At 47.4% G+C, this 16,650-nt stretch overlaps 1 protein-coding gene across 3 annotated transcripts in view; it reads left to right on the forward strand.

Moving 5' to 3' along the window:
• Positions 1-3,313: 3,313 nt before the first annotated feature.
• Positions 3,314-16,650, forward strand: part of PRMT8 (protein arginine methyltransferase 8) — a 97,202-nt gene continuing 83,865 nt past the window's right edge. The window contains exons 1-2 of one of the 3 annotated variants that reach the window (XM_053225730.1): positions 10,656-11,699; positions 12,115-12,217. Coding sequence is in view for 2 of the 3 variants with exons in the window: in XM_053225731.1 (XP_053081706.1) it covers positions 4,422-4,496 (75 nt within the window). In the remaining variant the exon portion in view is untranslated. Of the gene's footprint in view, positions 4,497-10,655; positions 11,700-12,114; positions 12,218-16,650 lie in introns of those variants that run through there. The other 2 variants (XM_053225731.1, XM_027074066.2) reach the window with 2 other exon arrangements.

Genomic DNA, 16,650 nt, shown 5'->3' on the forward strand with positions numbered 1-16,650 from the left:
CTTGAGGAGCCAAGGATTCACTGCAGCTTGCCTTGGCCATATGTGAGCCCAGGCCACATGTGAGGTTCTCCTAGAAGGAAGAGGGGGGAAGACACAGGACATGTCTTATACATCTTTTATTGCAGCAACCACATTTGGATGAGCCAGAGTCCAGGCTTTCTCAGAGAAATTGCATCCTGATTGCAGGGGCACTGGATTTGGGGAAACAGCCAAGGCAGTGTTGACTACCTCCTGAACTTGAGCTACTACACAGTCTATACCTCCCAGAGGACTCAGAAATGAGAGGAGACCATTCAGGAGTCACAGAATGGAGTGGATGGAACCTCAGAGGCCTTGCTCAACCTTCTAGGGTTTGCAGTTCCACTGCAATAGCTATGCCAAATAATAGTCTGACTGAACCCTTTCCAGTGGCAGGAAACTCACTTCTCTGTGGCATCTCACAAAGGCAGATAACTTTTCCAATTATACCCTTCCCAAGAGTCTTATTCCAACCTTTGTATGCTGGCTAAACCATCAGCACATTTTCACTCTCAAGAACTTTGTGGCTCTCAAGAACTTCTGTGTTAGAGATGGAGCTTTCTATACTGTGGTGGGGGGGTCCTATAGTTTTGGGGGGCCCTTTCTATAACTTAGAGACCTTCTTTCTCTGTGGATACTTTCATCTTTTCCACATATCCTTATCCAGTTGTCCTTGACCATGACTGCTCAATAGAATCAGCTAGAGAATTAAAAAAATTCTGACGCCCAGGCCTCACTAAATCATACTCTCTGGGGGTCGAAGAAATGCACTGGTATTTTTAAAGCTCAGATGACTCCACCTTGCTGCCAAGTTTGAGAACCACTGTCTTGTTCACAGAATCTGGTTAACCTCTTGAAGGTCATGCTATGGAATAAATCATACTAGATTTGAATCCTGACTTTACGTAACACTTGGACAATTCTCTGTGTTTTTGTTTTCTCATCTGTTTTTGAGGGATAATAACAGTACTTTCCCAAAAGAGTTGTTGAAAGAACTGCATGAGGACACATTAAGTCTAGATGAGTCTCTGGCATGTAATAAGTGCTCTGTAATGTTTGACTCAGAGCCTAGCACAGGGCCTAGCAAGCATTAACACAACGTTTGTGGTCTTCCCATGAGCCAGACACTATCCTAAGCACTTCACATGTCCTCTTCAATACATCTTGTTGCACCAAAGACGTAAGTAAAGTAAAATGTGTCCTCAAGACATCTCTACCTGGAAGGGCATTTTGTTCCAGAATATTTAACCTACTTCTTAGTGTATGTCTGGTCGTCCTATGTATCTTCTTGCCTCCCATTAAATCCCTTCAAAATTTCTTCTATGAAAGTTCTATACACTTTCAAAGCATTCAAGGTAGCTAAATTGAGAGCTCCTCAATGATCAGCCCAATACTTTTTGTTGCCTATTGTCAAGCCCAGTGCCTATTAATGAGCTAGGCATATAACAGATATCCAGTAAATTCTTTGTGGAATTCTCTTAATATTGTAAGAGCTGTGCTAACATACTTATGCAAAAGAGATGGAGAAAGACTGAATTCCTGTGAATGGTGGGGTAGTGGGGATGCCTACTATGTGCTAGGCACTTTTCACACATCATCAATTCTCACAACCCTAGGACGTGAGTGTTCAGGTAATCTTTTGCTGTGTAACAAGGCATCCCAAAACTTAGTCTCTTAAAGTAACAATTCTTTTGCTTGTGAATTTGTAATTAGGTGGGAACACAGCAGGAACAACTCTCTGCTCCAAGGTGGCTCAACAGAGGACTGGACTGTTCGCTTTCAAGACTACTCACTCTAGCCATTGTGGAACTACCATGGTGGCCTATGGTTCTCACTCACAGCCTCAGGCTGGGCCTGCATTGGATGGGTTGGAATAGAAAACTCTTGCCAGGAGAATGCAGCTCTCCATATCAGCCTCTCCACTCCTCATTCTAAGGGGAGCTGTGTCTGTGCTTGGGGAGAAGCCAAGCCAAGCAAAAGATTTCAACAGAGAACGGAGGAAACACACCCACTGAGGTTCTCATAGCAACATAATCACGCACAGGCAGCAGCCTATTTCGGTGGGAGCTTGTCTCTGCTCCCCTCCTCCCTGGTTAGTCACAGAATGGATGCACTGCACAGGCAGAAACAGGGTGGGAGAAAAGTGTAAAGCTGAAAGTCAGGAGGCTGGGGAGCTTCTCTCAGATGCTCCCTCAGCTGGCTGAAGGATCATGGACAAATGGCCTCCTTTTTCTGATCTCAGGGTACTTATTTGTAAAATGAGAGAACTGGACCAAAGAGCTGTGAGGATCCTTTCCTTTCTGATTTTCATTGATTGTAATAGTACTGAGACCCTCTTTGTAGAGGATGAGATGTCTCAAATCTGTTGTTTCTGAGAAAGCTGCTTAGAGAAAATGGGGGTCAAGAGGGTAAAAGTCATTCCTTAGATTCATCTCATTCACCCCCCTACAGCTTTCTGCATGTGTGAAAGGGAAGGAGGATGACCAAGTAGGTGTTGCCAAAGATTCTGCTTCCTCACCCCCAATACTAGTCAAGGTCTGTGGTCTGAGTAAGAAAAAGGTTAAGGAGTTAGGCTCATTCTTTCATTTACATTCGCTCTTTCCCAAACACATATAACATGCACACACATGCACACATGCCCAATAACTCAAGCCTGTTGCCCATTATCTTTTCACTCTTTTTACTCTCCACTCCTCCTCTCCTTCCTCCAATTATTGCAATGCATCTTCTCTTTCCCCTAGGACCAGGTGATGGAGGCATTTTTAGATTCTGGTCCATTTCTTCAATGGACCCTGAGGTTAGCTGAGGACAACCAGGCTCACATTTCCTGGCTGTCAAAGGTGATAAAACAAATAGGGCACGCATGCAGAACTGATCTCCCGATGCAAGTACAGGGATGAAGTGAAGAGAGCCAGGGTGTTCAAGGAGCATGTATCTTTTAGGTCCCTGTCCTTGACTTGTGGGTTGAAAGCTTGAAAGTGCAGCTGTCTTTGAAGGAGTCCAGCCTGAGTGGCCTGTTGCAAAGGGAGAGACAGAGTGCCCCCCCCCCCCGTTCTATTTCCCACCCGCCTGACAGATGGCCAGTAAGACAGAGAAAAAGAAGCTCTCAAAGTGAAGACAGGAATGCATTGTATAAAAATTCACACCCCCTGCTGCCGCCCAAACTCCCTTAAAAAAGGATCAAGAGAATCCTAATGGGTACGTGACATCCTCCCTCTCTCCCATAAAAGGGACTTCAAAATCTGGTGACCGTGGGGGAGGGGTGAGGAGGGAGAAGAGAAATGTGTGGGCAGGGGGCTGCCGGGGAAGACTAGGGTAAGGGGAACAGGACTGTGGGCTCAGCCATTTGACTTTCTCCTATGGTCTCTTCCGAGCCACCTCTGGCTGAACCTTTGGCCCGACCTCTCAACCTGAGAGAAGCTTGGAGCCCCAAGTGCCTGGACGGGGACAGTGGGAGAAAAGGAGAGATGATAGCACACTTAGCCTTAGAGTTGAAGGAGTTAAGGACCCTCCCTCATCCAGACACCCACCCCTTCGCTCCTGAAACCATAATTCGCCAAGGAAGGAACCAAGAATTGACAGAGGATCTGGGAAGTTGGGGGTGGGGTGGGATGGGGGCGAGGTAACTATGGCCCAATCTTGCCCAGAGCTTGTCCTCGGTGGGAGGACATACACCCGGGTCTAAGAACCTGCAAGAGCCCAGCTCCGGCGCCTGCTTTCATCGAGTCTCCCGCGTGGCCTTGCAGCGTCCACGCCGCCCTTTGCCCCCGCGCAAGTTGTCCGCGCCGCCTGGGGGTGGAGGCGGCCAAAAGACCCCTGGAGCCTGGAGGAGGCGGAGGGCCCGGGGGCGCTGGGGGCCCTCCGTCTGCGCCCAGCCGCCGCTCGCTCTACCGAACCTCCTACCCCGCCCCCACTCACCCGGCTCAGCCCCTAGGAGAGACGCGCAGGAAGCGTGTTGCTTCGCCCAGCCGATCGGCAGAAGTTGAGAGGAGTTGGTGGCTGCCTCCGGCCGGCCGGACTTTGCGAGCAGCCAGGAGAAGAGACGCCGCCGCTGCCGCGAAGCCTTCGGGGCTGCCTCCCTCCAGCCTAGCCCGCAGCGCGGGTGGAGAGGGGCGGGGAGGGGGTCGGGTGCGCGAGAAGAACTTGAAACTGTGTGAAGGAATCCGAAGCAGATGAGACGGGAGGAAAATAAAACAAAGTGGAGACTGCAGAAAAGACTCAACCGTAGTTGATTGTATCGGCTGACGCTCCAGCAGAGGGGCTGGGTTGGTTTTTTTTTTTTTCCTCCCATTCTCTCTCTCTCTCTCTCTCTCTCTCTCTCTCTCTCTCTCTCTCTCTTTTAAAGCTACACCAGCTCTCTCTTTCTCTACTATCTCTGTGTCATCAAACCCTTGCTGGCTCTTATGGGCATGAAACACTCCTCCCGCTGCCTGCTCCTAAGGAGGAAAATGGCGGAGAACGCTGCCGAGAACACCGAGGTAAGGAGGCGAGAGGGCCGGGGCTCTCGGCGACCCCGGCAGCCCACCCCGGACCACCGCGCCGCCGCCGCTGTCGCTGCCGCCGCCGCCACCGCCGCCGCTGCTCAGCACCTAGTGCCAAACTTTCCCCGGCTCCATCCCGCTTGCTTCTGCCGGCCGTGTGTGTGTGTGTGTGTGTGTGTGTGTGTGTGTATGTGTGTTGGGGGAAAAGCCAGTGCATGTCTCAGGTCCCCTCCCTTTTGAAAATGCAAAAGAATCGCTCTCACCCCATCTCCCTCTCCTGCCACCCGCTGCTCGCTTCTCTTTCCCCAAGTCCCAAACCCTGGGCAGCAGCGCTCCCCTGCTCTCTCCTCTGGGCTTCATTAGGGGTCCAGAGTCCCAGCTTCGTGCAAAGCTGGGGTGGGTGATCCTGGGACCAGGAGGCTCCCTGCGGTGCCTTGACCATCTCCAGACGCTGCCTGAGCTTTACCCTTCAGGCTCAAGTCAGTCCCCCCAGCTCTCGGTCCCCGCAGCACCGCGGAGAGCTCCGGGCCGCGGTGGGGCCACACCGAGCGGGTGGTGGGACTTGGGCACCACCAACAGACCCTCCCGCTCAGATCTGGGCCGGAGAGAGGTCTGCACACCCTGGAATGTTTGAACCGCCTTGGGGCGCTAAACCCGGGGAGGGAGCTCTGGTCGCGGCCACCTTCAGAACCAGGGACAGCGCCCGCTCCTGCCGCAGCCAAGCCCGCGCCGGGTGGGGGCTGCGCGCCGCGGGCTGCAGGGGAGAAATGGGTCTACAGCCATTCGTCCCGCAGCGGCTTTGGAGGAGGCCACTCTAGCTCTTCAGATTGCGCTCTTGCCCCCCTCGCCTTCGGCAGCCCAATAGCTGCCCTTTCTCTACTCTCGAGTTGGCCCAGAGACGCAAAGAGCCTTGCTGGGTTTTGCGTCCCAAGACTGGAGGCTGTGTTCCCTGGCCTCGCAGTGACCCTGCTGTCGTTACAACTGGACTAGTCCGTAGGCTCTAGGCACCTGTAGTCACGAAGGGGATCAGCGTGGGCAGCCCCCTTACCTTCCTGGAGAAACGGTGCGCCGAGGTGGGGGCGGAGTGGGGTATGTGTGTGAAGATCATCCCTTACTCGGTGGCAGGAAAAAGACAGAGAGCAAACTCCCGGGCTCTATTAATAGCCGGGTGTCTGGTGGGGCTGCCGTACATTTCACATATGGTTACCCATATGCAGCGTGAGGCGGGGATGGAGGTGTGGCACGGGGATTGTCCCTCTGTCTTGCTGGAATGCAAAACGATGCAGAGACCCTTCCGATCTTCGGTAAGGTCTTAACTGCAGCTAACCTTTACCCCATAGCAATAGGCAGCAACGCTTTTAAAATCCCAATTCTCTGAGAGATTAGAAGCAGCATGCATCTGGCAATTGTCGATTTCGAAAAACAAACACGCTCAGGGGCTTGAAAGCAGTAGGGCATTCAGCAGCTAACGCTGTCTCCTTGAGTTAGGGCAAAGCCAGCATGCTTATCCCCTCGACACTTCCTCTTCTCCACCCGCAAAGGCGCCTAGCCTCACAGCAGAGAGCTAGCCTTCCCAATCCCCTTACACTCCTCCCTCTGATCGCCCACCCGCGGAAGAGGTTGCTAAAAATAGCTCCGAGTCAAGGCTGCACTTCTGTAAAGTGTTGGACCAGTGGGCACATAGCAGTCCCTGCAGCCAGGTGGCTGGAGTGCCAGAAGCAAGAAACAGCTTTCTCCTGCTCTTCCCTCCCCCCACCTCTGGGTTTCTAAAAAAAAAAAGTTTTCACGGGTCTCTAAGCCCCCGCACCCCAGCTGTTGTACGGGGTCTGGATGCAGACCCCTGCCAGGTTCAGCAGTGTGCTGTGGTGGCTGCTGAGCTCCCCACCTTGGCCAGGGTTAAAGGCGTCCAGAGCAGGCAGAGCGGTGCGCGCCAGGCTATTTTTACTTGCTTCCCCCGCGGCTCCACGCTCCCCCCCCCCCCCCCCTTCTCAGCAGTTGCACATGCCAGGTCTGCTCAAGGCATCAATGAAAACAGCAGTAGAGGCGGCTGAGCTCCTGCAAAGAAAAAAAAAAAAAACACGTCGCATGCCTGGCACAAAGGTGGGAGGGGGTAAGGAAAGACCCAGCTGGGCTCCTTGGAGGAAAGGGATTCTGGGGTTCAGTTCTTAGCAACTTCCCTTGAGAAGGGGAGGAATTCAGACTTGGTCAAATGTGCCCAGTGGAGGCATCCAGGCGCGTGACAATCACTTGGTTTTCCTCCAGGAACTTGCTGTTTTTGGAACACACCAGGACTAGAGCAGTAGTTCCAAAAGCGGAGGTATTATGGGTTTGCCTGCATTATGGTGGGAGAGAGAGGAAGGACACCTGTGTGTGTGTGTGTGTGTGTGTGTGTGTGTGTGTGTGTGTGTGTGTGTTGGTGGTGGTAGTGGTCCTTGTCGTTAATTCAATGTGTTTATCAAACACTGACTCTGTACTAGAAATAATTAGGTACTCCAGATTGAAAGATGAAGACAACCAGGCCCCTGCCTGTAAGCAACTCACTGTCTGGTGGTCAGTAGTGCCCAACAATCCAGATAATTCTGTAGCACTTTTCCTACTTTCTGTTGGTGTTGTTTGCAAGCACTTTATCTCTTTTCCTCTTATAATAATCCTGTGAGGTAAGCAAAGGTTAGTATTCATTTCATATCCCCATTTTATAACTGAGGACACTGTGGCTGAGAGATCAAGCAGTTTCTGAAAGTCACCTGGTCAGCTAGGACAGTCTTGGAACACAGACTGTCCTCACTTCTTTTTTTTTTTAATTTTTAATGTTTATTATTTTTGAGAGAGAGACAGAGAGACAGAGACAGAGTGTGAGTAGCGAATGGGAAGAGAGAAAGGGAGACATAGGAAGTTAAGCAGGCTCCAGGCTCTGAGTTATCAGCACAGAGCCCAACACAGGGCTTGAACTCACTATCTGGAGATCATGACCTGAGCCAAAATCGAATGCTTAACCAACTGAGCCATCCAGGCACTCCAGATTGCCCTCACTTCTGATTCACTGCCCTTTGCCCCACACTTGCTACTTCTAAAAAGATGTCATGTGTGAATAGGAGTGGGTAAGGAATGGGGAGAATAGAGATACTTTGGAAGGGAGAGATACAATGTTGGGGGTAGGCAAGGATGATGGGAGAAGGTGTTTTTCACAAGGTAAAGACAGGGAAAGACATTTGAATTGTTAGACAGGAAGGAAAAAGTGAAGAATAAAGCTATTTACGTTGTAAGCAAAGCCTCCCTCAATAAGTGAAGTTCAGAGCTAGGGCAGTGGGAACACTAGGGGCACAGGCTTAGTGGGCAGAGTACCTTCTGGGTGGCACTGAGTGCCTCAGTCCCCTTTAACTTGAGCCAATTTCCCTTATGGTGGAGGGTAGGCAGAGGATATAAGGAAATACCGTGACAGTCCCTGGAACATAACATACATGAAGCGATATCCGTATCATTTACACTTTGTCCAGCTACTTGATAGGCTTCTCCTCCTCAACTAAACGCATTGTCACCTCTGCTCCCCACCTATCATCAGAAACTTTCTGATATGGCCTTCTGAAATGTCTGCAAAGCCTTTAGTCAGACTGTTCCATCCCACTATCCTTTTCGGTTCTCTCCCAGTGCCTGAGGCAGGTCATCTTCACTTTTGCCCTCACTAAGGCAGTAGCCTCTCAACTGTTGGTCTCCTTCTCCAATCCAGCCTCATTATCATCGCTCAGTGGGTTTTCAAAAGCACCAAACTTCTCATGCTCACACATCTCTTTAAAGTCTTACCATGTTGCCCTACTGAATACAGGATACAAGATAAAAGTCCAGTTCCCCTAGCATAGTACACAAAGTCCTTTAATGCCTGTCCTATGCAATTCTCTGTACAGATCACTTTCTGCCCGAATACTTTTGTGCATACTTGTCCCTCTGCCTGGGATGCTCTTTTCCCTTCTTCTCTGGAAAAAAAATCTTCCTTAACCTGCAAGATTCAATTCAAAGGTCATTTCCTCTGGGCAGCCTTCCCAGATCTGCATTGATCCTCCACCCTCTTGGGGAGTGAGTACTCATTCTTCTTCTGTGTTCTTAACACACATCTCACTTTTCTTATTACAAGATGATTGGCTTTTTATATGTCTGTCTCTTCAGAACTTTTCTTTGGTATACCCTGTTCTTAACACTGTGCCCGACACATAGCAGATAATAAATGTTGATAAATTGTTGAATGTGAGCTGATTCATGTGATTATGTACAAGCAAGCTCATGAGCTTTCTGGGTTTTAGCCACTCAGGATATTCTGAAAATTGGGCTTCCTATCTCTCACCTCTCTGCTAATGTTGCGGACCTTTAAAACTCAAAATGACTAAAGATTCTGGGAATCAAGTTGCCGCAGTAACTCAAAGCATGGGTACATTTTGGCTATTCATGTACCTATTCAATATTCTGTAATTACTGACTCTTACTATGGGGTGTTCATCTGAATAGCAGATAAATGGATTAATCACAATGCCCAATTACGAACCATGGGGGGATAATGGACTTTTCTGAGCTGCTCCTTGCTTTACTGATTCTTAGTGAAAGCCTGATGCATTATTTATGGTGATGACTCCCTGATTGGGGTTTTAGCACCTCAGAGGAGAGCCCTAGGGGTGAGAAAAGAGTTTTAGCAAAGGAGTCATTTTGGAGACTGTTTTGTTTTGTTTTTTTTTTTTAAATGTTCTATTGACTTACTGGCCCAGGGAGTGATAATAATTATGGGTTGGGAAAAATCCTGCAATGGGACAAGGGGGTTAGTGTTATATAAGCACAGAGCTGACTTCTGACATGGTGTATGTATGTGGCTAAGGGATCCCTCTCCTTGGGAAGTTCCTTTCAGCTGAAGTGTGTGGTCCCATAGCACAAAAGTCAGGGAATTGAGGAGGAAGAGAAGAGGAAGCAGTATCCAGCCCCACTTCTTTGAGGATGGTCTGTATTCACATCTCCTTCCAAAGAGTGTGAAAGCTAACTTACCATGCCAGCTCTGGAACCAGACTGCTTGGCTTAAAATCCAGCTCTGAACTTAGTAGATGTGTTATGTTGAGCGTAACCTCTCCGGCCTCATCAAATTGTCATGATAATTAAGTGAATTAATTCGCGCAAAGGGTTTAGAATGTGGTGAGCTCTGGATAGGTGTTTATGCTATTAGCCTGCTAGCTTGTAGGAGTCTTGCTGAAAAAGTGCAAACTGGATGAGCTCTCCCACTTGCTTGCTTCTCCAGCTGAAGTGATCCATAAACCATAATCCACATTGATTTTTCCTCCCTCAGCAAACACCAATTTCAATCCTTAAGCAAGCTCAGGAGCATTAAGAAGATACCCATATCCCACCCCCCACCCCTGCCCCGTGCTCCCCTCCCCCCAGGGAAATTCGGCTTTTCAGAGAGTCCTAAATTGGCTTTTGGCTGTCAACGAGGGTGAAACACAACACTCTTGTCTCCAATTCAGGAGTGGGTTTCATTTCCTCTTTGCTAACTGAAATGCAAAGTGATTATCACACACCAGTGTGGAACATGCAAACATCTGTAAAAACAGTACTTACACCTTGGAGTCTAGTGTGCCAGCAGAGGAAAAGTCGGCAGCATGACAACATGTGAACTGCCAAGGTAACTGGAAGCCGGATTGTGTTGTGTGAAATGCAGGCGTTATGTGCCATTGTGAACTGACTGGGAAAAAGCATGGAGAGAACACAAGCAAAAAGTTCTCAAAGGGTCGCTCTGTCCTTGCTTCTGCTGCTGCACACACTTCACCCAGGACACAAAGTTGGCTGCTGGGTCTCTCATTGAAAAGTTTTAGGGGTGCCTGGGTGGTTCAGTCAGTTAAGCACCCGACTTTGGCTCAGGTCATGATCTCATGGTTCATGGGTTCAAGCCCCGTGTTGGGCTCTGTGCTGACAGCTCAGAGCCTGGAGCCTGCTTCAGATTCTGTGTGTGTCTCTCTCTGTCCCTCCCCTGCTCATGCTCTGTCACTCTGTCTCTCTCTCAAAAAAGAAATGAACATTAAAAAAAATTTTTTTTAGAAAAGTTTTAGAGAAGGTGATTTCTCCATACTTATGTATCTCAGAAGGAAGTTCTTCCTTAAGTGGGGCTCAATCTCTTCTAGTGTAATCCGAGTCACCTTTGTTCATATTATTCTAAAAGGAGATAAAAGCTGGCCGGTGGTTTTTGCATTTTGGGCTGTATTAGGGCTGTCTCACCCTCTTTACTGGCTTTTGTTCCAAGGTATTCCAACCCAGTCTCTGATATTCTGACATTAGCCTTCTCATATGAATAACCAGGAGAGGATTGTTCAAGAAAACTTACCTTTCCAGTGTTATCCAGCCCATTGGATATTTCACACATCAAATGGCTTTTCTGCTTCACTTGTTATTAGAATTCCCTCAAGCATCACAGCTTTCCCCAGATTTGTAATGGGTGACCCATAAGTAAAGAGTTTTTTTAAAGTGTAATTTTATAAGAGCAAACAGCTTGATGTGCACTTTTTCATAAAATCATAGAAACTTAGAGCTGGATGGAAACACAAATCATTTAAACTACAAGATGGAAAATCTTGTCCAGTATCACAGAGATCTTGAGTGCTGGTGTTGAGACTGGTTTACTCCTAGGTCAAAGCCATTTATATGTTGGCATTTGTACACTGGCATTGGTCCTTTAAACATAGCATCTGATTTATTGTTTTTATATTTTTGTGCTAATTTTGTAGTATGTCCTGATACGTGATATCTAAAACCAGAGTTTCTGTACATAAGATCTAGGAACTGTGAATAATGAGATCTCTTTCCTTTTCACATGATGTTTAAAATGCTTTGGCATATATCATCTTGGTCAATGTATACTATTGTGCATTACATACATACACACATGCATTATACAATGTATGTCAGATGTACATACATAACATATATGAGTTACATACTATCCCTATTGTACAGATGAAAAAGCCAAAGCACAGACACACAGACAGTTAGTGTTACTTACCTAACATCCCACAAATAGTGAGTGGTAGAACTGGGATTCAAACTCTAGTTTTCTAGCCACCAAGACCTGTGCTTTCTCTTCTCCAGCCTACCAGGCTATGAAGGCATCTGAGGGACCAGAGTAGAAACTTAAACTATGAAGAGGAAGAATGGAGATATCAAAAGGAGATGTGAGGAATGGTGGCTTTGGAAGAAATTGAAAACAAGACTTCACCCCCACCTTTCGTTTTCCAGGGTTTCTTTTTCTGCTGCCACCACCACCCTGCAGTCCTCATTTTTCACAGTCCTCAATGCGATGCCCTGTGGGTGGCAGGGACCTGATATGACTTGTGGCTGGGACAATCCTTATTCCACACCGCCTACTCCTGTAAGATATCCTTATCCTCCAGCCTGGAGTCCTAATTGGTGGGCCAGAGGAGAAGTTCTTGTTTAACAAAGTATGCCTCTTTGGAAGCCAGACCCAAGGCCATTGGATTAAACCTGGACTCTCATCCAGCCTCTTCTGGGGGGTGAAATGAATAGCAAAGATTCCAGAACAAGAACTTTGTTTTTTAAATGTATCTTGGTAATTTTATTGCTTATGTTTATTTTCTAGGGCTGCTGTGACAAAGAACCACAAACAGGCTGGCTTAAAACAACAGAGGTGTACTCTCTGGCAGTTCTGGAGGCCACAAGTCTGAGATCCAGATGCTAACAGGGTCAGTTCCTTCTGAAGGCTCTTAGGGGGAGCTTGTTTCTTGATCCTTCCCCAGCTCCTAGCTGTTGCCAGCTATGTTCAATATTCCTTGGCTTGTAGACACATTGCTGCAGTCTCTGCCTTCATCTTCACATAGGTTTCTCCCGTGTGTGTGTCTGTATTTCTTCTTCTTAAAAGGACACCACTCATACTGGACCAGAGCCCACCCTAATCTAGTAAGACCTCATTTGAACTTGATTACATCTGCAAAGAGCTTATTTCCAAATAAGTCATATTCCTAGGCAATAGGGGTTAGGACTTTTTGGGGGAGGGAGACTTGATTCAGCTTGGTTCAACCCACAACGTCATCTGACACAGTGTCCACATACAGTAGGTCTGAGCTGAAACGGCTGACAAATGACTGAATTAATACATAAAGGCCTCAGAGTAGTTGCAAAGTCGATGAAGGTAGTCTCCCTCCTTCAAGTCTCTTTCCTCCCGCTCACTCAGCGGTCCACCTTGCCCATGGACTTCTCAGTGTCTTTATCAGGCCTTCCTTCCTTGTGCAGTAGCAATAATTAAAACAAGAGCTGCCATCTTAATGTCTGTACTGTGCATTGGAGAGTGTTAAGTACTTTGTAAGCATCACCGTATTTGATTTACACAACAAGATTACAATGCAACTCCTTCTACTTCTATTTTGCAGTTGAAGAAATGGGAATCTGCGGTGGTCAGTTGTAGAGCCAGAAAGTAGCTGAGTTGGGGTATTCTCAGACTTGGAATGTGCTCTGCTGTTGACTCAGGCCTCTCTCCTTTTTTTATCCACATCACCAACCTCAAGCTTATTCTCGTCTTTGCCCTACACCAGCTCCCACCCACTGAAGGTTTTGGGAATCTGGGAAGGAAGTGATACACTTCCATGCAGGAGAAAGGGACTATAGCTAATTGGAGCCTGTCAGTACCAGGCTCCATGTATTAGATCCCCTCATCCTCCCAGGAGATTTGCTTTGTCGTTGCCAGAGGAATTATTTTGGGGGTAGAGTTGTGAGCCCATTACCAGCTTATTTGAGGGGCAATTCTGGAGGGCAGGAGGGATAAGGATTTTCTTGGTGCCTTCCAAACAATTAAATCATGTGGGCCACTGACTTCTCCCCTGAGGCAGTTCTGTGTGACAGGAAGTGTGCAGCCCTTGGGACTGGCACGCCTGGGGTCGGATCTCAGCTTATCAGCCTGCTGCGCAAGTTACCATCATCGTCTGTGCCTTGGCCCATCATCTATGATATGGTAATAGCACTTTATCCCATTGAGTTATTATGAGGATTAAATGGGTTATTTCACGAAAAGCATGTGTCTGGCACATGGTAAATGCTCAAGAAAGATTAGCTGTTATTTGTAATCTGGGCTTATCTAGTGCCATCCCAAAGGGGGAGTGGATGAATAAAGGGTCTTTACCACCAATGTCAGGGAACCAGTTTCAGTAGAGCTGGATGGAGCACAGTGGCCAGGGGAGGGCGTCTTTGATTCAGGTCATACAATCATTGAATCACCAATTCATTTTCAGGTCAGCCTGCCAGAGCCATGAAGACAACTGAAGACAAGGCTCTTTAGCAGCCCCCTCCCAGGGGCCACTAGTCCTCAAGTGAAGTGCTTCAGTTACAAGAGGGACCCACAGCCTGGCCTACCCCACTCCAAGCTCTAGGAAGCAGGTGTTTGGCAACATCTTAAGAATGAAATGGAAACCTCACTGGGTCCCTAACAATGTGAGAGAAATGGGGGATGTGAGAGTCTCAATCATGCTTGATTGCAGACCTTTTGAGGGAAGGCCCATTATCACAGACTTCTCTGTGCCCTTCACAAGCCTTGCGGCTAAGAAGAGAGAAACTCCTACCTGTTGGTTACTGGGTGGATTGATAACTCCCCCCGCCCCGTTCCCACCGAGAGAAACTGAGGCACAGGCAAAAGGAAGAGGGAGGATGGAGATATTTCCCAGGCTCATGTGGCAAATTGGATGTTTAATTACTGAGTTAAACTCCCTGTCCTCTTAGCCATAAATCTAGCAGAATATATCACTGTGTGTGAGGCCTCACCCGAGGGAGGTACAGCTAAGACCCAACTAGGCTAATGCCACTATAAAGGGAAGACTATTAGCAAATTCATCAATTAGGCCCCCATTTGTAGCTCAGTTGTGAAAGGTAATCTCTTGTTAGCTGAAGTAAAGAACAGTGGTGGCCTTTCTGGAAAATGGAAGACTGTAATTCCCACAGAAGCCTTCAATTCAAGGACTTCATCTATCTCTGACAAGCAGCTATGACAGCCCTTCTCTAAGGAGGCTCAATCAGACAGTCCCACAAAAATGATTACAGCCCATCATGAGTGTAAACAGGACCCTAATTAAGGAATGCTCTATATTTACGTGTATTTGGTCGACTCTTGCCTCCAGGTACATAGTAGGACAGTGATGAATATTTCTTAAATGAATAAAGGAAGTCAACCTGTATATCATACATATGCCAAAGATTCTGTTAGAATCTTTTCCTACTCTCCCTTCTCCAGAATAAAAGCTATTGTCCCATGGAGGCACAGGAGAACATTTTGGTCTTCATCCCTTTGGGATTCTAAAACCCATTTTACAGGTTAGCCATGAGGATTAAATTTGATCATGGAATAAGACATAAAGAAGAATCTCTACAAACGTTTTATTCTTTTTCCTCCTGTTGTAACTGCTTATTAGGCCAGTGTTTTTTGTTTGTTTGTTTGTTTGTTTGTTTGTTTGTTTGTTTTTGTTTTTTTAGGGGAAAACCTGTAGTTCAAAGTCACTTCTAATGTTCCATTTGAGTAGACATAAATGACCTAATCCAGACTGTAGGGTGTGTGGGTGCGTTTATGTGCAGGGATGTTTATGTACACCTAAGTCTGTGGGTCCCTGATGCAGAAGTACATCCTTGTACGCTTATGTACTTATCCTACGTGATTTGCAATTTGTAGTAGGAGATATATAAGGGACACATTTAATCACTAGCCTGGAGCTTCCGAGCTCAAGCCAGTGTCTGATGAGTCAACACGGAGAAGCGTGTCCTATGGGGGACCCATGTTGGGGTGAGGGAGAGTCTTGTAGAGACAGACCTGAATTTCAGGGTCATGAAGATTAGGCAGTGCCAACTTTGCAGCTGATGCACGACATTTATTACGCAACTCGGACACTGTGGTTTTCCTCTGGGCTGGGCTCTGAGTCACCTTCTTCTCTACCTACCCATTCTGTCCAGGTCATCTTATCCCCTCTCTTAGCTTTATTACTAGTTTATGTGTTGATTCCCAGACTCCAGGCTGTAGCCCAGATCTGTCCTCTGAGCTTGGACACACATAGCTAACTGCCTATGGGACACCCCCACTCAGATGTCTTGCTGGCTCCCTTGCGAGATAGCATTTCTTCCCACCAACCTGCCTCTCCTCTGCTGACCCTCACCCTGCTTAGTAAGAATCTACCAGTCACAAGCCCTGACTCTCATATCTCCTTTCTTCATGGTGAGTGATGATTCTACATCCTGCAAGCTTGTTTCTTTGTCCTGAACCTGTCCTCCCCTTTCTGGCCCCACTTTTGTAATCCTGGTTCATGGCCCACTCTCGTTCCCCATCTCTTGCCTGATCTCCACAGTAACCTCCTGGACACTGTCCACACATCCTCCCTTCCTTGCTTAAATTTGTTCTCATAGCAGCATGAATGCATGTTCTGAAGTGGAAATCTGATGATACTTCTCACCTCCTTAATCCCCTTCAGTGACTTTTCCATTTTCATTAGGAGAAAGGTCTCCTGCTTACCATAGCTCATAAGGCTCTGCACGGTCATGCCCTAAGCACTTTTCCACCTTCCTTTCCTTAATTTCTTAGAAGTCTTTTGCTCCTACGCCAGCTATACTCAACTGCTTTCCTCCCTTTACTTCCTGGCAACCTACTACTCTCCCTTTAGATCTCTGCTTAGACGTCACCTCTTCTGGAAGCCTTCCCTGACACTACCCCCTTATCCAAGTCTGACTTTGTTCTCCCACCCATGTGATCACATATTACCTGTGCGTCCTCTGTCATGGCACACATCACACTGTACTTGCTGATTTCCTTGTCTATAAGTCTACCATAAATTTTGTGAGAGTAGGGGCTGTTCACAATTGAACAGCACCTACCACAGTGCTTAGTACCTATTAGAGGTTTAAAATCATTTGCTCAATGATCATTGCTACATGTACCTTTCCTGTACAGAAAATGTTCTACGGATGCTAGTGTTTAAATGGATATCTATCCATTCTGTCCCTTCCTAATGCAAATATGGCCAGTTACTTAGGATTCCACTATAGAAAGAAATCCTCCTGACCTGAAGCCAGGCTGTAGTTAAGCTGACACAGTTAGATGTTCACTGCTGATGGACAAAGCAAGAATTGCAAGGAGAAAGTTTATACTCAAGGA

Source organism: Acinonyx jubatus, chromosome B4 (genome assembly GCF_027475565.1).
Source record: "Acinonyx jubatus isolate Ajub_Pintada_27869175 chromosome B4, VMU_Ajub_asm_v1.0, whole genome shotgun sequence".
NCBI lineage: Eukaryota > Metazoa > Chordata > Mammalia > Carnivora > Felidae > Acinonyx > Acinonyx jubatus.